Below are 21,750 nucleotides of genomic sequence, written 5' to 3'. Positions count from 1 at the left end.
CTCTGGCTGTCCACAGAGCTACATAGGAGTTTCTTTGCTGTGCTTAGGGCAGAAGTAAGCTGTAGCACTTCACAGTCATCCTGTAGGTTATCCTCAGCTTATGGAAGATGCTGGGTTGGTTAATAGCAGTGCCACTCATCTTCTCTGGGTAGCAGGAGCACCAGACTTCAGCTGATGTGTGATGTGCAGCTGGAGGAGTTGACAGTGAGGCTGAATGCATGCGAAAATGGAGCTGGCTCCTGACCACCTGAGGTGAGCTGTGTCCGTGTGGACCCTGTGGGTTCTGCTGAGCCTTTTAAAGAGTCAAAATGCTGTTCTTGTGGCTGTACCTCATTTCCAAAGAGGAGATTAAAGATGAAAAGTGCTATTCTTACATCCAGTACATACCTGAAGTTATTAGAAACACTGAGTACCACCATGGGCTGTAAGCAAATCTACTACTAGTACTACTGAGGATGCGAAGAGATGCTGCCACTGTCCTGGAGTGAGTCTTTCCCTCTAGCTCCTGTGTTTGGTGGAACAGGATTTCATACCAAAAGCCCCCACCCCTTGTTCTGCAGGTAAAAGCTGCCCCACAGACCCTGTGCAGAGGACTGATGGTGAATGTATGTTCTGCCCTGCTTCCTTCTGGTGCTCCTGGATCAAGCACTGCTGGCTTTGGCTGGAGCTGGTAGAGGTAGCAGGCGTGTGCTGGCTCTTGGGACCTCACCCAGGTGTAAATGGAGGTTTGTGAGGGGCAGTGGCCTGCTGGTCTTGTGTGCCCTGAGGAACCTTAGGAAGAGAGCTCAGGAACCGCTGTTACTTGGGCATAATACAAAAATGTAGTAGTGTTTTGCATGTTTGTTGTGGTTTTAACTCCATCTGGCAGCTAAAGATCAGAAGGGAAGTAAAACCTGGGGGTCGAGATAAGAGCAGTGCAATAATTAAGGCATAGCAGTAATAAGGAAAAGGGAAATAAGAGAGAGAGATCAAACAAACAAAACAACCCCAACTCACAGCAGTGATGCACAGTCCTATTGCTCAGCCCCCACTGACCCACACCCAGCCTGACCTGAGCAGCGATCCAACTCCCCCAGTTCCTCTATTGGGCACGTTGTGCTGTGGGATGGAATATCCCTTTGGCTGGTTCAGGTGTCCTGTCTCTGCTCCCTCCTGGCTTCTTGTGCTCCTCCTCACTGGCAGAGCACGAGGCTGGAAAGTCCTTGATCAGGGTAAATACAACCAAACCATTGGTGTGTTATCAGTGGTGTTCTCCGACTAAAGCTGAAACCACAGCCCTGCGCCAGCTGCTAGGGAGAAAATTAACTTGGTTACAGCTGAAATCAGGACAATGTTTTAATTACCATCGGAACAAAGGGACTGGGAATAGTGCAACCAGGAAATGCTGCAAACCGGTTGGTCCTGCCATGTCTTATCCCTGCAACAAACCCAAGCCCAGCCACATGGGCCGTGCTCTTGCATCGGCATCTGCAGATTCCTGTGTATGCTGGTGCCAGAAAGAGGCAGATTCCCCCCTTGGCAGGATCTGTATCGGAGGATAAGCACCTTAATTATAGGAGAAAGTCACACCTTGGATTAGTTGGAAGAGTGGGGATTTTCAATGCAGACACAAGCTAAATTCCTCCCCCACACAGTGAAGAAGCCTAAGCCTTGAAGTGCATCTAATCCATGGCTGGGAGGGAGGGCCGAAATCTGCACGGAACTGCCCCGGTGCCGAAACTGCTTGTAACCAAGGCTCAGATAACCCCAATTCGGCTTTGTTTTCCTCGCTGTGCAGAAGCTGAGGCCCCATCTCGCCTGTTCCATTCCCTTGGGCAGGTCCTCGCTGGGCGATCCAGGGCTTGGGCACTCGCCTTGGCTCTGCTTTTGCTTTGTGTTCGGTTTAAACTGCAGCGTAATGGCAGATGTTGCTCTGTGGTGGAGATAAGGCTGCTGACCTGCTCGTCCACCCCTTGGAAAGCTGCCCTGGCTTCGGAGAAGCAGCTTTCCCCCCGCTCCGTGCCATAGCTGTGGGGCAGATGCGCTCAGGTGGCCTTCGGACCGCGGGCAGCACAAATGGGGGACTTTGTGTGGCTTTTCCCTTTGCTCCACGGATGCTCTGCAAACCCTTCCATGGCGCGTTGGTTGGTGAGCATTTCCTGTCTTTACTGGGCGTTTGTGCGGTGAGCAGAGAACTGGAGTGTGTAAAGCGACTGTTTAATGGGCTTTAGTTCCCCCTTTGGTTGGAGGGCGCTGTGCATGCCAAGTGCGGTTTCTACCCTTCAGTGCGATGAGGGAGGAGGGATGTGCCTGCAGTGCCAGGAGCTGTGCAGTGCCTGCACTGTAGGAGGTGGAGGGACAAGATTGGAGCTGCTGCAGGTCTCCCCTCTGGCTCCATGAGCTTACAAGGGGGGGTCTGCGTGTTCTTGGGAGCAAAGCACCATGAAACACGGAGAAGTGACCAGGAGGATGAGCCAGCACCCACCAGCGCGGCGAGGGGAGCTGCAGCCCAGCCCATGCGCTTGTGCAATCCCTTTGTTTCCACGTGAATGTGCGGAGTCTTTGGCTGCTTGAAGAGAAAAGTGATTGCATCAGGGCTGCAGTTTGTGAGGAGGGGCCTGGGCTAAGCCTGGGGGCTGAGCTGAGCTGCCCAGGGGTGGCTGGAGCTGTTCTCTTTGGGGCTGCCCCATATTTGCTTTCTCCTGAGGAGGGAGAGCGGCTGCCCAAGCTGCTGTTGTGCAGAGGCCTCTTTAATCTCTGGGCTTTCAGACAGAAGAGATGCAGCCTCAAAACCTTTGCGGGTCCCTTGCAGCAGGCGGTGGGGTCAGCGCCGGTGCTCACCTCTGACCCCGGGGATGCTGCCCTCAGTCCTGGCACCTTCCTCCATCTCTGTCTGCCCTCGGGGTCATGGTTCTGAGCTGTTTTGCTCCGCAGCCATCGCTTGCCATGGGGTTCTGAAGCCCCCACGGCAGGGTTTGAACCAGGAGCCCCGGTGCTCTGGTTCCTGCTTGTGGTTACTGGTGCCTTAGGTTAGTGATGGTTTCAGGGTTATTCAAGCCCATTGGGGCCAGTGGTATCTTTACACTTGTACAGCGAGGCTTCTGCTCCTGCCTGCCCCTTAGGGAAAGCGCCTGCACCCCAGGCTCCCGCTGCCTTGCAGCCACCCGGCTCCCAGGAGCTGCTCTCCAGGCATCCGCACGGAGCTGGGGCCACGAAGGGCCTTTTGTGGGATGTGAAGGCAGAGCAGGCGGCAGCAGCAGCAGCTGGCTGCTATCGGGTGCTGCGGTCCTGCCTGCGCGTGGTCGTGGCGGAGTTAAAGTGGGGTTTTACAGTTCTCTTTGTAAAGGAGAAACGCATCTGGAAGGGGTTGAACGCGGGCAGGTTTGTCCCTGCCGTGAGGGGGCCTGCAGGCGCAGGGCTGTGTCATCAAGCTGAAAATCGGTGCTGGAAGAAGAAGGAATCGCTTTGAGGGCTCCTCAGCCTCCTCGCAGCTCAGCAAGGCCGGAGGGTTCGTTACTGGCCGTGCCTGGGTTGTGCCCAGCGTTGCTTTGCTTGCCTGGGACCTTGCTTGCTTCCCAGTGAGCTGGGAGGGAAGCAGAGCGCCAGTGCAGAGCAGAGAGCGCCTTGTGAGAGCTCCGAGTGATCCGAAATGGAAACAAGGGACCTTGGGCATCCACAGGACCAAGAAAAGCCACTAAGAGGGTGGTAAATTGGGTAAATCCCTTCCTGGAAGTCACAGTGACAAAACCCCCATTTCCCTCCCCAGGGGAAGCAGGAGCTGCCTGGGATGCTGATGCCAGGAAGGGCCCCTCAAATCATCCCTTGTAGTATCCCAAAGGGAATGTGCTTTGCCTAAATGAACCAGTTCAGCTGTGCTCTGAGGAGGAGCTGGAGAGGGGAGCAGTTGCTCTGGGACAGGGGCAGGCGTTTGGTAGGAGCATCCCATGGGAACACCCTGCATCCGCCGGAGAAAGGGGAATATGAGGCTGCTCTTACTCACTTGTGGCTTTCCCGTTATTCCTGCTCAGGAAATACAACCTGTTCTGATAAGCAGTGATTCACGTTGTCTGCAGTTAAGAACATCTCCCCTCCCCTGTGGGATCGTGGATGCCCCTCTTCCTGCGGCACATCCTGGGGCTGCTGCGGGTTTCTCCATCACTTGCCCCCATCCTTTTCCCGTTTTCCTCTGGAGGTGGTTGGATTTGCTCTGGCATGGCCGTATCATGCACACAGAGCCCGAGTACTGCGGGAAGAGGCAGCTCCCTGCGTTGCTCCTCTCCAGGTTTATTGCCGTAGAATAGGTCCTGTCCCTTCCTTGCTTTTCCTGGGGTTCTTCCCAGTGCCTGCAGAGCCTGGACAAGCCCTGGCTGCTCTCATCCTGCTCAGCCTCTGGTTTAGCCTCTGTTTTCTTCAGCCCAGGAGTCCTGGCACTGGGAAGTGCTGGATGCAGACCCAGTTCCTGGCACTGTGCACATCCCAGCTCCCGAGCAGCAGCGCCACATGGAGGAACTGGGATGGTCCCAGTTGGTCCCGGGCCAAATGCCCGGGCTTTGTCCCTGCTGGAGCCTGGCCTGGGCAGTGCTCTCCATCCACACCACCTGCAGGAGCCGGAGGGAGCCGGTGTCCCCCCCCCGGCCACCACAGCACCACGTTCGCAGCCCCCCATGAGGGAGCAGGGAACAGGGGGGTGCCCCTGGGAGCATCCAGCCCTGGGCAGAGGTAAAAATAGGCCCTGGGCCGGCTCCAGCCCATTGTGGCTTCCTGCGATTTACAGCCCTTCCCGGGGAGGGGGGAAGAGGAGGCAGGAACTTGCCTGGTTCGCTTTGACCCTTTCGCCACCAGCAGAGAAAGTGCCAGAAGGACCTTGCCTCCCTCCTCCTCCCTCGCTGGATGGGGCAGGACCCTGGGGAAGGGGCTGGATCCGCACCCAGCATCCACCCAGGTGGACGGAGGAGAGGGAACTGCTGGAGTGGACGTGGTTTCTCTGGCCCGTTCTTGATGCGCTGTGTGCTGGGGAGGGACAAAGAGACTCAGTCCTGCCTGGGAGGAGGCAGATCCCTGCTGTGGATCCCAGAATCCTGGCCAGGCTCCTATAAGGAGGTGGCAGAAGGAGGAGAGCTGCTGAGGTGAGCTGGGGCTGCAGGAGGAGTTGTGATGCTGGCTGGGCAGGCTGGGCTCCGGGGTGTGAAGGCTGGGGCACAGGGTTCCTGGTGTCGGGGCTGGGCTGGCAGGGGTTAATGGGGTGGTTCCTCCTCAACCTCTACATGAGGCTCCTGCCTGCTCCAGGCTCAGTTTGCTGTGGCCGGCAGAGGGGCAGGAGCTGAAGGAGAAGAAGGCGTCCACACATCCCATCCCTGCATCCCTGTGGTGGCTCAGGAGCCAAGCAAGAATAGAGCATCCCGCACCCCATCCCTGCATCCCTGTGGTGGCTCAGGAGCCAAGCAAGAATAGAGCATCCCGCACCCCATCCCTGCATCCCTGTGTGGGCTCAGGAGCTGAACAAGAACAGAGCATCCTGCATCCCATCCCTGCATCCCTGTGTGGGCTCAGGTGAGCGAGAGCATCCTCCACCTGCCGAGCCCAGGTGCTGGGCATGATCCTGCTGTGGTGCAGGGCACTGGGCTCTCTGGCTCTGCCAAGGCAAAGCTGGAAGGGGATGGGGCTGTGCTGGGGGCACCTTCCCTTGAGCTGCTGGGGATCTCTGCCCAGCAGTGGGGAGCTCAGCCCTTGGGAGCACGGGACCAGACAAACCACGTGCCTCAGTTTCCCTCTCTGTACTGGGCTGGATGTGGCGGTGGGGTTGTGTGGAGCTGAGCAGGCAGAGGGCTCCTGGGCTGTTGCTCTCCAGTGATCCTGCTCTGCCCAGCCCCATGTCCCTGCTGTCACCTGGAGAGGCTGCGGGGCTGGGTTGCCAATGGCAATGGGCTGGCTCTCCATGACCATTTAGGTCTCTTCTGCTCAGTGAAACCACCTGCTTTGGGCATTTACAAACCCTTGCCCAGGCTCCAGACCCCCTTCCTCTGGCACCCATCACTGGATCCACAGCCCGGACCTGCACAGATGCTTGGGCACAGCTGAGCAAGAGCCATCACGCCCCAGGGCTGATAAAGCCCCTTTGCTCCATGCCCCCCTCACTGAGCAGGAGGTGCCTCAGCCTGGCTGCAGGGAGCACGGCCCAGAGACCACAGAGCATCCTGCAGCCCTGGTGCCACCACGCAGGGGCCCGGGGGGGTGCAGCTCAGCAGCTCTGCTGTGCACGGGCTTTGTTCTCCTGTCCCTGCGCTCCAAGATAAGGCAGTGGCTCCGGTATTCCTTCCTGTTGGAAGCTGCTCCTGCGGTGCGGGTGAAGCCGGCAGATGCTCAGCACTTCTCTCTTCCTGCCCATGGATTGTTTGTGCCCGGCTGGCAGAGCTCGCTGCTTGGCCGAAGCATGGGATCAAGGGAACCTCCAGTTCTGCTTTATCCCCCCCCATACACTTCCTGCCACTGCTGCATCCTTGGCGCTGAACCCGGACCTCCTCTCTCCTCCCAGGGCCTAATCCAGGAGCCAAGCGAAGCTTTGGGAGCCTCCCCATCCGCAGCACCAGACCCCTCCTCAGCCACTCGAGGGGGAACAGAGCAACCGGGGTTCACATTCAAGGGCCGGGGGCGATGGTGCCCCCGGGCAGCCCCCCTCTTGCCGCCTGCGCCTCCAGCAACCTGCACCTCGTGGTGCCCGGCCGCAGCTCCCCCCTGGCCCGGCTGAACCGGAGCCCCGGGTGGCCGCAGGAGCCGGGGCGCGGCGGGGGCCGGACGTGCAGCGCCGTGGAGCGGCTGGAGGCCGACAAGGCCAAGTACGTGAAGTCCCTGCAGGTCATCAACCGGCGGCAGGAGCCGGCGCTGCGGAGCCGCTCGCCCTGGCTCTCGCCCGGAGCCCAGCGCGCCCTCGCCCGCCAGCAGCGGCACGAGTTGTGCCAGAGCCCGGTGCTGCGCCGCGCCGCTGCGAGACCCGAGTCCCTCCTCACCCACCGGCAGGGCCGGGACTGCCCGCACGGGGACAAGGAGAACGCCGAGGGCTCCGCGCTGCCGCGACCGCTGTGCCAGGGCCCCCGCAGGGACAAGTGCCCCGGCTCGTCCCCGCAAAGGGGGCTGGGTGAGGGGCCGCCGGCAGCCCAGAGCCCCGAGGCCCCCGTGCCCGGGGTGCCCACGGAGGAGGAGGAGGAGGCGAGGACGCCGGGTGCCGGTGGCGGCGGTGGCATCGCCGCTCTGCCCGGCGGCTCCGTGGCGCAGCCCCCCGGGAAGCCGGCGCTGGCTCTGCGCCTGTCGCTGCCGCTCTCGGAGCAGGAGCGGTTCTTCAACTGCTGCGGGCTGGACCGGGCGCTGGTGGAGCTGCTGGGGCGGGAGCGGTTCGTGCCCGCGGGCGGGGACAACGCCCGGGCGCTGCTCCACGGCTCCTGCGAGTCGGAGCCCGGGCAGGCCTCGGGGGGCAGCGACGGGGAGGTGGGACCGGGTGAGGAGGAGCCGGGCGCTCGGCTGGGCTCTGCCGTCTCGGTGGTGGAGCGCAACGCCCGCATCATCAAGTGGCTCTACGACTGCCAGCGAGCGGGGGTGGCGGCGGCCCAGGGGCCCACTGTGTAAGCGGAGGTAGCCCTGGTGATGTCCCCGTTCTGGCCGCTGGCTGAGATGGCCGCCAGGTCTACCCAGGGCCAGGGATGAGTCTAGAGGGGCACAGAGCGCAGGTGGGAAAGGGGCTCCCCTGGCGGAGTCTCTCCTTGTCCGCAGGGCTGGCAGGCCGCTGCCCCGGTGCCTGACCCAGCTCCATCCTCCCTGTCTCCGCTCATGCCCTGCACCAGCTGGAAGCCAGGGGATGGGCAGAACCCGAGCCCCCCACTGCAGGCAGTGCCCACCCCTCAGCAAACGGGCTGCTGGGGCCGGAGCAGCGCTCAATAAACCTGGCTCTGTTTTTATAGGGCGTCGCGTGTGGTTCGTGTGCGGCAGAGCTCAGGCTGGCGGGGGGAGACGCAGGTCCCCATCCCGCGGTGGGGCCATGCTGCTCCAGCGGCAATAGGGCTCCTGGGGGGGGACAAGGGCGAAGCAAGCACCAGGCAGGGCTCGGGGAGAAGGGGGCACCTCGGGGTCTTTAGTGCAGACACGTTGCGAAACACCGCGGAGCCCCCTCGGCTGCGGGCAGGGGCTGCCCTCGGGAGCCGCTGGCGCTGCCGCAGGGTCCCGCTGCCGCATCCTCCTCTACTTGCCCCTGGGAGCGGTTTTATTCCGGATCTCGGCCAGTTTGCCCGCCAGGAAGCCCCAGCGGAAGGCTCCTTCCTCCGGCTCCCGCAGGTCGCTGCCATCGTCACCTGATGGCTCCGCGGGGCTCTCGGCCGGCGCCGGGGGGGACACCTCCTTGTCCAGCCCCGGTGCCTGCTGCCACTTGGTAGCAAAGAGATCCCAAAAGCTGGAAGCCTTCTCAGAGGGGGGCGGCTCCGGGGGCGAGGCGGCCAGCGGGCTGGGGAGAGAGCGGGTACGGGGACGTCGGTGTGGGACCCTCCTCGCTGCGTCCCACAGCGGCCAGGACTGGCACCCCCAAGCCCCCCCCTCCATGCTGCCCCCCCCCCCAGCCTCATGAGAATTGGCAGGAGAGGGGGATGCAGGTGATGGGAGGGGGGCGTGTGTGGGGTCGTGATCCATGGGCTGGATCCAGGCTCTGGGCTCCCCCCCCCCCCGATGTGCCACTTACTGGTCTGCGCAGAGCTCGGGGCTGAGCAGTTGGTGCTCGTCCTCGCGGGTGAAGAGGGATGAAAGCGTCCGCCAGCCCCGGGCGCCCACCCCCTGCACCTGCAGGGGAGGCAGCACTGGGCTTACTGGGGCCCCCTGGGTCTCAGCAGGGCCCCCGCGGGTTCCCCCAGCCCCCTCCTCACCTTCCTCGCTAGCTGGGACACGGGGCTGGGGCCCTCCTCCATCAGCACGGGCGGCTCAGCCACCTCCATCAGCTCAGGCTGGTCCCCCTGCAACGAACCCCAAAGTGAGGGCAGGAGTGCAGGCAGGGCGAGGGCAGGGAGCTCGGTCACCCCGCTTTGGGAGGACCCAGGCTTGGTGGTGACCCCCCCCCCCCCCCATACCTCCTCCTGCAGCGCCCCGTCTGCCCGAGCCTCCCCCAGGGTCTGCAGCACTTTGGCCTTGTAGAGCTGCCAGAAGCCCTGGGCCATGGTGAGGGGCTCTGCGGGGCTGGGAGCCGGCGGGTGCTGTGGGGAGCCGGGCACCCCCGCGCCGCCCCGGCGATCCGGTGGCTTCATTAAAGTTTCAGGGGCTCCTTCCAAGCACAAAGGGGAACCTGAGCCCGGCCGGAGCTGGGGCAGCGAGGGAGCAGCCGCTCTCATCAGCTCCGCACCCCCCCGTGCCCCCGCCGCAGCCCCCCCCCCCCCAGTGCCCCGTGCCCACAGCGGACCCGCAGGGCTGGGGCTGCCCCGACCCCGCGGAGCAGAGCGGGCGCTGGGGGCTCGCACCCATCCGGCCATGGGCTCCCGGCTGGAACTGATCGCCCAGAGCGGAGGAAACACGATCAGGGCCGGGACGCGCGGAGCCCTGCCCAGCTCATCACAGCAGTGACCGGGTCACCGCCGGCGGGCGGCCCGGGGGGGAGCCCGACGGCCAGGGCCATGTGGCGGAGCCGGGGGGGGGGCGTGGCCTATTGCCGGTGGGCGGGGCTCGCAGTCGCACGTCCGCTGGGTGGGCGGGGCGTGGCGCCGCGCGGGTAGGCGCCATGTCGCCGCGCAATGGCCGCCGCACGGGCGCGCACCGGGCGCGCTCCCTGGCGCGGCGGCTGAAGACGAAGCGGCGCCGGCGGGACCTGGACGAGATCCACCGGGACCTGCGGCCCGAGAGCGCGGCGCGGCTGCTGCGGCAGGAGCCGGACCCCGACCTGCCGGGATGCGCGCAGTTCTACTGCCTGCACTGCGCGTGCGTGCGCCCCGCCGCCGGCCGGGGCTGGGGTCGGGGGCTCTAACCCCTGTGGGGACCCTTTGGGGTGCTGCCCCATGGGAGCCGGCCATAGGGGAGCACAGGAGAGCCATGGGGGTCACTCCCCAGCCTGACCCCCCCCTGTTTTATACCCCTCCAGGCGCTACTTTGTGGACCTGACCAGCATGAAGGAGCACTTCCGGTCCAAGGTGCACAAGAAGAGGTAAAGGGGTGCCCGTGCGGGGGGTCCTGAGCCGCCCCGGGGTCCTGTGACCTGCATCTGCTTCACCAGGGTCTGGGTTTGAGGAGCTGGGGGTGAAAGCCTCACCCCTCCCCTCCGCCCTCCCCGCAGGCTGAAGCAGCTGCAGGAGGCCCCGTACACGCAGGAGGAGGCCGAGCGTGCCGCTGGCATGGGGTCCTACATCCCCCCGAAGAAGGTGGAGGTGCAGACCCAGCCGCTGGAGGAAGTCACTGCCATGGAGGTGTCCAGCTCAGCACCGCGGACTGAGGGGCCAGGCGGCTCCGTGAGGGGGCCTTTGGCTTCAGCTGTGTGAGAAGAACACGTCCCAGCGGGCAAACGCCGCTCCTGGCAGCGCTGCTGCCCACAGCTCTAATGAGGAGCAGGAGCCAGCGAGACCCCAGGTGCCCCCATCTTCCGAGGGCAGGGGCAGGCTGCTTGCTCTCTCAGTGCTGGCAGGACCGTGCGCTCCTCTCTTTGCTTGTGGCGCGGTTTTAGACCCCTGTCTGTGGGTCAGCGGTTACCCCAGAGACTCCTCCATTAAAACACATCAGTGAACAGCCCGGCAGTGTTGAGAGCTCTCTGTGAACGTGCCTGCCCTGCTCGGGGCGCAGCCTCTTGTTGCTTGTTCTTCCTGATCGTGCAAAGGGAAACAGCACCAGCCCAGAGGAACAGCCTTGTCCTCGGGCGGCAGAGCAGCTTGCGGTGCTGGGCCCCTAGAGGGGAGTGCTGGTGTCCCCTGGCAGGGACACTTGCAGGCTGCTGTCCCTTAAAACCCAACGCCTACAAGTGATTTCATCTTCCTGGAGGGCCGGGGCTGCATGTGTGCTGTGATCGGGCTCCCTGCCTTGCGTGCACCGGCCCGATGCTGTGATCCTGCTGGTGACGCTGCCTGGGACTTAGTGACAATGTCACCACCCCCTGCAGTGTGGGTACCGCTGATGCAGCCCTGGCAGCAAGCCCTCGTGCCAGAGGTTTGTGTCTGCTGCCGAGCTGTGGTGCTGGGCTGGAGCAGCAGCAAAGCAGAGCAACGCCACAGCTGTGCTCCCAGGAAAGGGTTTATTTCCATGCAGCCCGCCCGGATTTGTTCCCCCGGCTCCGGGGGGATGCAGTGTTGCAGCTCTGGGAGGGTTTGGAGGGTGCAGGGGGGGGCTGGAAGGTTTCAGATGCCGCCCAGCGGGAAGCGCCTGCCAGGAGGCAGTCACTGATCCCATGGCCCCATCAACCCCGCTCCCCATTGTTGCCGGTCCCAACCCTCCTTTTGTGTCACTAATGGTGCTCAGTGCTGGTTTCTGTTCCTGCGGGGTTCCACTGGCCGTGGCTGCATGTTTATGGGGGGGGGCTGCATGTGGCCACCAGCGGGGTGGCTCCCTGGGCACCTCTTATTGGCAGGGCAAAGGGAAAAGGATGCAGCACCCAGCCGCTCCGTCTCGTCTCTTTGCTCGGTCTCTGCTCCTGTGGCTGGATCCTGGTGTCCTGCAGTGCCTTGGCCCGGGGCTCAGCTGCCTGCTCTGGAGCCAGGAGCTTCTCTGCTCTCCATCCCAGGCGATGAACCGGCTCCCAAAAGCAGGGACAGACGTGGACAGAGGCGCGTGTGCCCGGGCCCCGGGGCCCTGTGCTGCCCGGGCAGGGAGGAAGGGCTGGACGTGGCGCAGATGAGCTCGGAAGATGCCGCAGTTGGCAGCGGTGCTGAGGTGGGGGCCAGTGGGCAGAGGGGGACCCTGCTCCCCCCCCTGCAGCGCTGCCGGACCCCTCCTCACAGCTCCGGGGGGGCCTTGCTGGGGTCGGCCATCCTGCGGGCGCTGTAGAAGGAGAGGCAGAGCCCGGCAGCCGCCAGCAGCAGAGCCAGGGGGGTCAGCAGCCGCCCCCCCGGCTCGGCCCCGCGCCCCGCTGCCAGCTGCATCTGCAGGGGAGAGCGGAGAGCAGAGGGGAGCGGAACGTGAGACACAACGTGAGGCCGTGCCCTGAGCATCCCCATCCCACCCAGCTGGGATGTGGGGCAATGGGGACAGCGTTGTGGTCCCCCGGGGTGTGTGTGTGTGTGTGTCCAGGGGTGCTGTTACAGTGCCCTGTGCAGCGCTCGCAGGGCTCCAGCACCCCCCTCGCTGCTAACCTGGGGGCAGGACACGGCCGGGCACGGCTCGCGGGCCTGGCGGGCAGCACAGGGGTCCCTGCGGGTCCCATCCTTACCCCCCCGGAGCCCCCCTTACCTGGAGCAGCCGGAAGTACCCCGGGGTTAAGCGTCTGGGGCGGATGATCATGGCGCAGCGGGATCAGGCCCCGTGGGGCAGCAGCGGGGCTGCTTCCCCCCCGCCCAGCCTCAGGCCCCTCGCCCTGGCCGCCCTGAGGGGTCTGCGTCCGTCCCCGCCTGCCCCACGGCCGCCCCGGGCCCCGCAGCGCGCACCCGGCGAGCGCCGAGCGCTGTCAGCGCCGATCAGCGCCTGCTGCTCCGCCAAGCGCACACGGCGGGGCGGGGGCAGGCGGGCACCGAGGTGCCGGGGGAGGCCGAGCCGGGCCAGGGCAGCTCTGGGGGGGGGTCACGGACGGGAGGGCCGGGCCGGGCCGGGCCGGGCTGTGCGGCTGCCGCTGCCTCAGCCGCGAGGGCAGGGGCTGGAGTCGTGCCCCCGAGGGCTCTGTGGGGCCGCGCCTCGCACCCACAGCGCCGCTGGCTGCGGCTGTGCGGGGCCTCGGCCCTCACCGCATGCCCTGCCCGGGGAGCAGGCGCTGGGGCCGCACCGCGGGCGGTGGCGCTGCCCTGAGCGGGGCCCGGCTCCCGTTTGCCCCCGTTTGCCCCCGTTTGCCCCCGTTTGCCCCCGTTTGCTCCCGTTTGCCCCCGTTTGCCCCCGTTTGCTCCCGTTTGCCCCCGTTTGCTCCCGTGTGCTTGGGCCGTGACTCACGGGGGCGCGCCCGGGCCTCGCCCCGCAGCTCCGCTCTGGCCCGTCCCGGGCCGCAGCCGTGAGCGGCGCGCGTGTGCGCCAATGGGGCCGCCCGGCGCTGGCGCAGGTGAGCGGCCGCTCCCTCCGCCCGGCCCGGCCCGGCCCGGCCGCCATGGAGCCCGTGGGCACCTGGGGCCCGGCGCAGGCAGCGGCCTGGCTGCGAGGTGAGCGCCGCGGCTGAGCCGGGGCGGGGGGGGGGTTACCCGTGGGCTCCTTCCCGTCCCACACCGCTTGTCCCGGGTGAGGGTTGGCCCCTGGATCCGGCCGGGCTGGGGGGGCCCTGCCGGTGCGTGCCGTCTGTGCTGAGAGCGGCTCCACTCCTTGCATGGAGAGGGCCCTGCCAGCAGCCGGGCATCACCCGGGCAGGGGCTGCCAGGGGCACTGCTGGGGTGCCCCGACTCAGTGCGGCCTTGGGCAGGGCTGGACGGCGCCGTGCAGGGGTACCCCTTCGAGACGTGGGGGCTGGCGGGGCCCGACCTGCTGGGGCTCTCGGCCGCGTCGCTGGAGGCGCTGGGGGTGCGGCGCCTGGGGCACCAGGAGCTCCTGCTGGAGGCCGTGGAGCAGCTCCGTGCCCTGGTGAGTGCTGGCACCCATGGGTGCTGCGGCGCTCCCGCGGTGGGAGGACGGGTATGGGTGCACCCCGGGCTGGGTGGAGGGGGGGGGTGGTTGGGGCACCCTGTGTTGGTGCAGGTGGGGCTATGGAAGCACCCCGGAGACCCCCACTGCCCTCACGCGTGTCCCCGCAGGAGGCGGGGCTGGCGAGCACCAGCTTGCGGACGCTGACGGAGAGGCTGCAGGAGCTGGCGCAGGGCACCCAGAGCTTGGTGCTGGGGGGGCTGCCGGCGGGGGCTGCCCCCCGGCCGCCCTCCCTCGCCCTCCTGGCTCGTGTCGTCGACCTGGTCGGGGCTGCCAAGGGGCTCTTCTCCTGGCTCAACAGGTCTGGGATGGGTAAGGGCAGCCGTGGGTGCTGGGTGCCCCCCACAGCTGGGGCTGAGCTCTCTGCCCCCCGTTCCCTACCCAGGTACCTCTTCTCCACCCTCAACGACTTTTCGGCCAGCCAGGACATCGTCCTGCTCTGCGCCCAGCTGGCAGAGACGCTGCGGGCGGTGGGTGCCCAGGGTGGTTGTGCTGCCCCAAGGCCATGGTGATGGGCGTGATGCTGGGGGGGGGGGGTAGAGCCAGCCCCTGCTCTCCTGTCCCCCAAAGCTCTGCCTGCTGGAGTGGGGGCAAGGGGGGATGTGGTCCATGAGCGGGGTTCCCTGTGGGGCATCCCCAGCTGGGATGGAAGGGGGCTAAGTAAGCCATCCCGTCCTGCTCAGCCCCATGTCTTGCCTCCCCAGGACTGTCCTGCGGCCAGGAGGGACAGCCGGATCCTGCAGATTGTAGGTGCTGGGTGAGGAGGGGTTGGCTGGCAGCCTAATGCTGCCACAGCCCCTCCTCAGCCCCCGCTGTCACCCGCAGTGCCAGCACATCGTGGGCATCTGCGAGAGCATCGTGGGCTGCAGCCCCCCGGCACTGCTGGACCGCAGGGCTGTGCTGCAGCGTGTGGTGCTGCAGGGCAGTCCCCCCATGTCCCCTGACCCCCAGATGCTGCCCTCCAGCCCCTGGGGGAGCCCCCCGACGTCCCCCGACACCCTAACGCCCCCCTCTGAGCCCCGGGGGAGCACCCCCCAACTCCTCAGTGCCCCACTGGTGAGTCCCCACCGCCCCAGTGCCCCCCCCCAGTGCCTGGCATCCCTCTCACACCTCCCTCCTGTCCCCTCCCAGGGCCTCAAGATCACCTCCACCACCTCTTGCCTGCACTTTGTGTCTGCAGCTACCTCAGAGGTGAGCGGGGGGCTCCCTTCTCTGCCTGTCACCCCAGCCTGTCCCTCAGTCACCCCCTTCTAGCTCCCGCTGTCGGGTTGCACCCCTCACAGAGCTGACATGAGGGAGGCTGCCTGCAGCTAGGACCATGTAGCTAAGAGAGCACAGCCTGGCCCGTGGTGGGAGCCCCCCCGTACCCCAGTCCTGCCAGCCCGCTCTGTGCCAGCTCCGGTGCTGGTTAATGGTTAACCCCTGCCTGCCAGTTACCCCCAATCCCACCCTGCCTCTGCCCTAGGCCCTGGCTGCCCACAGGGGCCTCATCCTGCCTGGAGATGAGATCGTGCAGGTCAATGAGCAGATTGTGGTGAGTTGGAGAACACATGGGCACAAGGGTGGTGCTGGTTTCAGCAGTCATGGAGGAAGGCATGGATGGGGAGCTGCAGGGCTGGAAGGATGAGGGACACAGTGCCTATGGGTAGAAGGTTTTTTGGGGGGGGACATGAGACCTGCAGCTGGGAGGGTTTGGAGGGGGGTGACACAGGAGCTGTGCTCTGCAGAGCAGGAGCCATGGCTGGGAAAGGTCTGGGGGTCACAGAAGCCACTGCCTGGGAAGGTCTGGGGGATGCGGGAGCCATGGGAGTGCATCGGGCTGGGAGGCCGTGGGGCAGTGTGGGGCTGTGTGTGTCCGCTGCGGTTCACCAGGCAGTGCGTGCAGGTGGGTTGGACACGCGTCAACCTGGCAAAGAAGCTGTTGGAGAATGTGAGCACAGTGACGCTGGTGCTGAAGAAGATCCCCCTCGACCTGCCCGGCTCCCCGTCCTCTCCCAGGCAGCAGGTGAGTGAGCCCAGCGCTCCCAGTACAGCCCCAGTGCCACACTGGGCTACGCTGGGAACACCGCAGGGATGCTTGGAGCTGGGGCATCTCCCATCATGTTGGTGGTCCCTCAAGCTCTGGGGTCCGTGGCGGGACGTCACCTGGGCCTGACACTCCATCCGCAGCTCCTGGAAGCATTTCTGGATGCTGCAGATTCCACCAGCACCAGAAGCAGTGAGTGCCCAGGCAGCCCCGTGTCCCTGACCTCCAGGTGAGCCCGGTCCCCTGGCACCCCGACTCCTCCAGCCCGGCCACTATGGAGCTGCATCCGAAGCCTCTTCCCAGCTCTTCCTGCCAGGAGAGGTGCCAGCAGCGTGGCCGCTGCTGCAAGTGTGCTGGGGAGCTGCCAGTGGTCTTAAGGAATGGAAAAAAAAAGCGGTTGTGTTTGTAACTCATTCACTTGGTAACGTTTTAATGGGGTTGGGACTATATTTAGACGTGACTTTTCTCCTCTCCCAGAATGGAAAGGCGTGCGTGGAGCCGGTAGCAGAGCCGCCAGGCTGGGCTCTGACCCTGCTGCTGGAGCTGGTGCTGAGCCTCTGCTGCCGTTGCCTCCAGCCCCACTCTTCCTCGGGCAGGGAGAACTGTGGGGGCCTGAGCAAGCGTGGGACCGGTTGGAGCCCAGTAGTGGGACCCCCACAGTGCTCAAGGGGGTTTGGAGCTTAAGGATCCCGTTTTCCTCCAGCGCTGCTGCTGCCGACTTTGACTCGGGGCCAGACTCTGCGCTGGACCCTGTCACGGACGAAGAGGCAGGAGAGGACAAGCAGAAGGCGAGGCTGCCCAGAGTGGCTGTGGGGGAGCTGCCAGCACTGCCCAGCTATGGTAGGAGGGGAGCACAGGGGGCACCTGGGCTGCAGCGGTTTCTCCCCTGGGGCAGGAAGCTGCAGCCCTGATCGCTGTGTGCAGGTGCTGCAGAGGAGGTGGCGCAGGAGAGTGGCTCCCCACCGGGCACCCTTGCTGCAGAGCTCAGCCCCGTGGCAGCCCCTGCGGAGGGGGCTGGGGGTGCAGACCTCAGCCAGCACCCTCAGGAGGTGAGAACTGGTGGGAGGGGAGCGCTGAGCCTTGGTGTGGGGGGCACAGACACTGGGAGGACATCAGTGTGGGGCACACAGGACGTGAATGTTAGAGCTGGGCAGCAGAATGCCTGTGCTGGGGAGAGCTCTCTGCTGGGGGGAGTGCAAGCTGGGGGTGCCTAAGGGGCTGTGGGTACTGCTATGGGGAGTTGGGGTTATCTAATGCTGCTCTGCTCTCACCCCCCTGCGCTGTCCCCAAGCACTTGTCTCTGTTTCCCCATCCAGGGCAGCCCCCAGAGAGGACGCAGACCAAAAGGTGAGCAGGACGCTGCCGGGGCTGGTGTGCACAGGGGCTGGGGGCTCCCCCAGCCTCTGCCTCCTGCTGCCCCTCCCTGCTCTTGACCCCCCCAATGCCCTGGCTGGCAGGAGTGGCGACCAGGCTGAGCCGCCGGCGGGTCTCGTGCCGGGACCTGGGCCGGGTGGACTGCGATGGCTGGCTCCTCAAGAAGAAGGATCACGTGGGCTTCATGGCCCAGAAGTGGAAGCGGTGCTGGTTTGTGCTGAAGGGCCACACGCTTTACTGGTACCATCACCCCAACGTGAGTGGCACCGCCGGGGTGTCCTTGGGGTCCCTGTCCCCAGCACTTGCTTGGGTGCTGGACACAGCTGCCTCCCGTGCAGGATGAGAAGGCTGCAGGACTCGTCAATGTGGCCACCTATGACCTGGAGAGCACAAGGGAGCAGAAGAAGAAATAGTGAGTGGGGTCTGTCTCACCATGGACCTCCTGGCTGGTGGTGGAACGGGGTGGGTGATGCTGTCCCAAGGGCACGTGCTGAAGCGGCCTCCTGGCTGCCACCTGCATGTGCCCGTGGGCCTGATAAGGGTCCCCCTGGGGCTGGTGCTGTCCCCACAGGGCTGCAGGACTGGCCATCCCGCAGCATGGGAGCCCCTGCTCTGAGCAATATGAGCGTTGTGCTGCTGGTTTTACCTGGGACAAGGATGAGCACCAGAGCAGCTTCAATGGCAGGGAAAAGCCTGAACTCCAGGGCTGGGTTGGGATGGTGGGGCTGTGGTGCAGGAGAGGCTGGATGCGGGCTCGGGACTGGCTCTGCTGCTGGGTAACCACAGCAGCAAAAGCAGCTGCCTGTTTGCCCTGCTCCAGCGTGTTCCAGCTCTGCCATCAGAGGTACAAGCCCTTCATCTTCGCTGCAGAAACGCTGGCTGACTTGAGCATGTGAGTAACGCGCCAGCCAGTGCCCACCAGTGCTGGTCCCACGGCACGGGGCTGGCCATGACCTGTCTGTGTGTGTGTCCTTTCTTTCCCCAGGTGGGTCAGTCACTTAATAACAGCCAAAACAAAGTACACGCTGGCCCACCAGTTGGTCCCAGACAGGGAGGAAGGTAACCGGCCCTTCTTGGGGCGGGAGATGGGGTCGGTTCCACTGGGGGAGATGGGGACCCTGTGGAGAGGTTCTGGTGGGACAGCCGTGCCCGGTCCATCATTCCCATCATTTGGGGGGGATGCGGGAAATGCTCCCTGGGAGGAGGCCTGGGGTGATGCTGAGCCCTGGGGAGGGCTGGGGGGCAGCAGGGGCTTCCCACTCCCTCTGCTGTCACTGCGCTCCCCTTTCACCTCCAGACTGCTACAGTGAGACAGAAGCCGAGGACCCCGATGACGAGAGCCCCAGGCCTGGCTGTGACCTGGTGAGTTGCCCTTGGGGACACCGTGGGGAGGGGACGGAGGATCCTTGGCTCACCCCATCTCTCCCTCAGCCAAGGAAAAGGTTGCAAAATGCCCCGGAGAAAGCCCAGCTCCTCCCAGCTTGCAGTGAGCCCGGCAGCCCCCAGCCCTGCACATCCACGGGTGAGTGCTGAGGGGTGACATCTATCACCTTGTGTGCACCCTTTGATCTACGTTAGGGCCTCCCTTTTGGTGTGCCTGTGTGCTGAGGGGTGTGTGACTGGAGTTGGGATGCGTCTGGGTGTGAACCATGTAGTGTCTTGGGATTCTCTCGGGGCAGGGGCAGCGCCTTGGGATTTGGGGCTCAAACACTGCCCCTTTGCTCACCCAGAACCCAGTGGGGAGGACCTCGAGTGCCTGATGCAGTGTCTGAAGCAGGGGGGGGTGTCCCTCATGGGGCGGCAGCAGGTCCTGACGCAGGAGCAGTACCGCAAGTCCTTCATCCGCCGCAGCAAGAACCCCCTCATCAACGCCAAGGTGCACGCGGTGCGGGCCCTGCAGAGCACGCTCAAGGTGGGAGCCTACGGCCCCCTCACCCCACAGAGCACCCTGCCCGTGGGGGGCCGCCCCACAACAGCCCCTCTTTCCCAGCAGGCGAAGCTGGCGGAGCTGCAGGCCCTGGAGCAGGTGCTCAGCGATGCTGCGCTCACCTCGGAGAGGTTCTCCCGCTGGAAGGAGGAGCACCAGGAGCTGTACCAGGAGCTGCGGGAGGGCTGGGCCAGGCGGCAGGGCCAGGACCATGACAGGGGGCTTGGGGCCGAGCGTGGCCTCCCCGAGCAAGGGGCTGAACCCTGAACCGCCCCCCCCGCCTTGTCTGGCAGTGCTGCGGGAGCAGAGCGGGTGCCCTGCCCGTGCAGGGCTGTGTGCAGGACATCGGTGACGTTTCCGGAGGCTCAGCCCCCAGCATGGATCTGCCACAGGGAAAGTGGCTCCTGCTCCATCGCCCTCCCTTGGCTGGGACCTGCACTGACAGGAGCGACTCAAGGATGTTTTGCCTTGCCTGCATGTTGGAAAAGGGGCTGCTGAGGACATCGGGTAGACCAAGGCTGCAGATCCCCACTGGGCTTTGGCCTATCCCTTATGCTAACCCTCCATCGCTCCAGCTTTTTCCCCTCAATCTCTCCATTTTCCTCTCTCATTACACTTCTGTCCCGCTTCCATCCCTCTCGTTCCCAATGTCCCCTTTTCTGGCTCCTTGTGCCATACTTCCCTCTCTCTACGCCACCTCGGATGCGTCAGAAACTAGCTGCCAAAGTGCAAATGTCCACCCCCTGTTGCTAAGCCTAAGGGACCAGGACAGGAAGCTGGTGCTGGGCATCACCTGCAGGTGGTGAGCTGCGGAACAGTGCCACCACCATGGCAATCCACCACCTAAAACTCCATCTGGGTACTGTCCCCTCAGGTGCCCCAGGGCCCAGTGCCCAAAGTGCCCACATCAGCCCCTGTGCCCTCCCTAAACACCCAATGCAGACCTGCTAACCTGAAATAAAACGGTTTCGTGTAAGGATACCTGCTGATGGACGCGCTCCTGAACCCCAGCCCATCCAGGAGCTCTCGCTGGAGAAGAAAAACCCTGAGCGGCTGTAAATGGAAAACCCAAACCCCAAAAGCTCAGAGAGCTCAAAGCCATCAAAAGACTGAAGGAACAGCAGAGGCCAAGAGCTGAATGAGCTCCCTAATGAGCGGCTGTGCCTCAGGTACACCAGGCCCCACCAGCCTCCCACATTCCATGGGGAATGGGGACCACCACCACCACCTGGGATAAAGGCAGCCAGAGCACCCAGTGCACACGTGCAGGATGTTTATGGCTGGTGAAAGGAACAACCAAGAAAGCAGCTTGTCTTCAAAGGAGCAACGTCCCCTCTTCCCTATAGCCATAACCGGTACCCTGGTGAGGGGACGAGCTGTGTGCTTACACCTCACATTCCGGGGTGTTCATAGGGAAAGCTGTACCACTTCAACCAACCTAAACCTCCAAAGAGCCTCTGGAGTCCTGGGGCACGGCTCAGAGTGCAGACACCCAGGCCCTGCTCCCACACCTGAGGCGCAGGACACAAAAGCTGCATTGGCTCATGTCCTCGCTGGGCCACTCTCCATCGTGTTTGAAAAGCTGTGGCTGACATAGGGGAACCATCACACCCATTTCTACGTATACATATATATGTTTGTATCTATATATGTGTGCATATACATCTATGCGGCTGTACTATGAAAAGGGCTCGTAAACAACCAGCGGCAAGCGGTCGTTCAATCCCAAGTACCCGCCATGGGACAGAACATGGGCTAAGGATAATGCCCTGGCCCTAAGGGCCTTTCATGTTTCTCCAGGGTGAAGGGGAAGGTTTCTCTTCCAGCTGCTTCAGTGGCTCCCCTACACACGGCAGTGTAAACGTATATTTTATCTATCCATATATACGAGTGACCTGGTTTAGTGTGAGGTGTCCCTGCCCATGGCAGGAGGGTTGGAGCTGGGTGATTTTAAAGTCCTTTCCAACCCAAACCATTGTATGATTCTCTATATGCATTTTTATATATGTATATATATATATGTATAGCGTGTATGAAGGCATATCAACACATATAAAATGCATTATCCCTCTCAAACACAAATCCTCCACCGCCCTCCGTGCAATGCCTGCTATTTGCCTCCAGGTGTACTCGAGTCTCCACGTTTCCCCTCTGCCCGTCCTGTCGCTGGAGGATAAATCACTGACCCATAGAACTACGTTGGAAAAGACCTTTAAGGTCACAAAGTCCAACCCTTACCCCAGCTCTGCCGAGGCCACCTCCGGCCCACGGCACTGAGGCCTCGTCTCCACGGGGTGTGAGCACCTGCGGGGCCGGTGACCCCAGCGCTGGGCAGGCTGCTCCAGTGCCTGCGCACCCTCGGGGGCAGGGATCGTTCCTCAGCTCCAGTCCGCTTGTAGCGCCCAGCCGCCGCCTCGCCTCAGCGGGGGAGCAGGCCCGGTTCCGGGGAGCGAGGCCCTTCCGCAAGGAGCCGTCCCGCTCCCCCCGCTCCTGGCTCCGAATCCGCGGCTGCGGGCACCTCCAGGGCCACGGCTCCGCGCCTGCCAGGGGCGGATTCATGGGGTCCCCCCCCCGGGGAGGCCGGACCCGGGTCCCGCCGGGAGCTCCGGGCGCTGCCGGGACCGGCCCCGACCCCCCCCCACCGGGTGTATGGGGGGGGGGAGGGGGGAGGTGCCCGCAGCGTCACGTGACGCTGCTG

General features: G+C 64.2%; 4 protein-coding genes and 2 long non-coding RNA genes across 7 annotated transcripts; 3 read left to right on the top strand and 3 right to left on the bottom strand.

The window, feature by feature from the left end:
* The first annotated feature begins 43 nt into the window (after positions 1-43).
* On the top strand, positions 44-7,925 carry FAM110D (family with sequence similarity 110 member D). The gene is made up of 3 exons (XM_065697723.1): positions 44-5,105; positions 5,266-5,529; positions 6,512-7,925. Exon 3 carries the CDS (start codon positions 6,631-6,633, stop codon positions 7,594-7,596), a length of 966 nt encoding a protein of 321 aa, XP_065553795.1. The 5' UTR covers positions 44-5,105; positions 5,266-5,529; positions 6,512-6,630; the 3' UTR covers positions 7,597-7,925.
* Positions 7,926-7,937: 12 nt separating this feature from the next.
* C18H1orf232 (chromosome 18 C1orf232 homolog) lies at positions 7,938-9,487 on the bottom strand. Of its 2 annotated transcripts, XM_065697747.1 has the most exons (5): positions 9,462-9,487; positions 9,078-9,305; positions 8,877-8,963; positions 8,696-8,793; positions 7,938-8,464 (listed from the first exon to the last, which is right to left on the bottom strand). In XM_065697747.1, exons 1-5 carry the CDS (start codon positions 9,471-9,473, stop codon positions 8,206-8,208), a joined length of 684 nt encoding a protein of 227 aa, XP_065553819.1. In that variant the 5' UTR covers positions 9,474-9,487; the 3' UTR covers positions 7,938-8,205. The 2 variants fall into 2 exon arrangements, with proteins under 2 accessions (XP_065553819.1, XP_065553818.1); XM_065697746.1 differs by lacking the exon at positions 9,462-9,487 and having other exon boundaries at positions 9,078-9,387.
* Positions 9,488-9,676: 189 nt separating this feature from the next.
* ZNF593 (zinc finger protein 593) lies at positions 9,677-10,716 on the top strand. Its single transcript, XM_065697752.1, has 3 exons — positions 9,677-9,915; positions 10,076-10,138; positions 10,268-10,716. The coding sequence occupies exons 1-3, from the start codon at positions 9,719-9,721 to the stop codon at positions 10,467-10,469; spliced, it is 462 nt and encodes a 153-aa protein (XP_065553824.1). The 5' UTR covers positions 9,677-9,718; the 3' UTR covers positions 10,470-10,716.
* A 477-nt stretch (positions 10,717-11,193) lies between these two features.
* LOC136023367 (uncharacterized) lies at positions 11,194-12,923 on the bottom strand. The gene is made up of 2 exons (XR_010616555.1): positions 12,364-12,923; positions 11,194-12,056 (listed from the first exon to the last, which is right to left on the bottom strand). It is a non-coding gene; the product is annotated as an uncharacterized LOC136023367 (long non-coding RNA).
* Positions 12,924-13,123: 200 nt separating this feature from the next.
* CNKSR1 (connector enhancer of kinase suppressor of Ras 1) lies at positions 13,124-20,033 on the top strand. The gene is made up of 21 exons (XM_065697762.1): positions 13,124-13,253; positions 13,508-13,665; positions 13,836-14,026; positions 14,111-14,195; positions 14,430-14,471; positions 14,551-14,781; positions 14,857-14,916; positions 15,191-15,259; positions 15,611-15,730; positions 15,895-15,980; positions 16,455-16,591; positions 16,676-16,800; positions 17,068-17,098; positions 17,209-17,381; positions 17,464-17,537; positions 17,946-18,017; positions 18,111-18,184; positions 18,423-18,487; positions 18,557-18,647; positions 18,856-19,037; positions 19,119-20,033. The coding sequence occupies exons 1-21, from the start codon at positions 13,202-13,204 to the stop codon at positions 19,317-19,319; spliced, it is 2,319 nt and encodes a 772-aa protein (XP_065553834.1). The 5' UTR covers positions 13,124-13,201; the 3' UTR covers positions 19,320-20,033.
* On the bottom strand, positions 16,149-21,710 carry LOC136023365 (uncharacterized). The gene is made up of 2 exons (XR_010616553.1): positions 21,291-21,710; positions 16,149-17,505 (listed from the first exon to the last, which is right to left on the bottom strand). It is a non-coding gene; the product is annotated as an uncharacterized LOC136023365 (long non-coding RNA).
* Positions 21,711-21,750: the final 40 nt, after the last annotated feature.

The sequence above is a fragment of the Lathamus discolor genome, chromosome 18 (genome assembly GCF_037157495.1).
Source record: "Lathamus discolor isolate bLatDis1 chromosome 18, bLatDis1.hap1, whole genome shotgun sequence".
NCBI lineage: Eukaryota > Metazoa > Chordata > Aves > Psittaciformes > Psittacidae > Lathamus > Lathamus discolor.
This window is presented reverse-complemented; position numbering and strand designations above follow the sequence as displayed.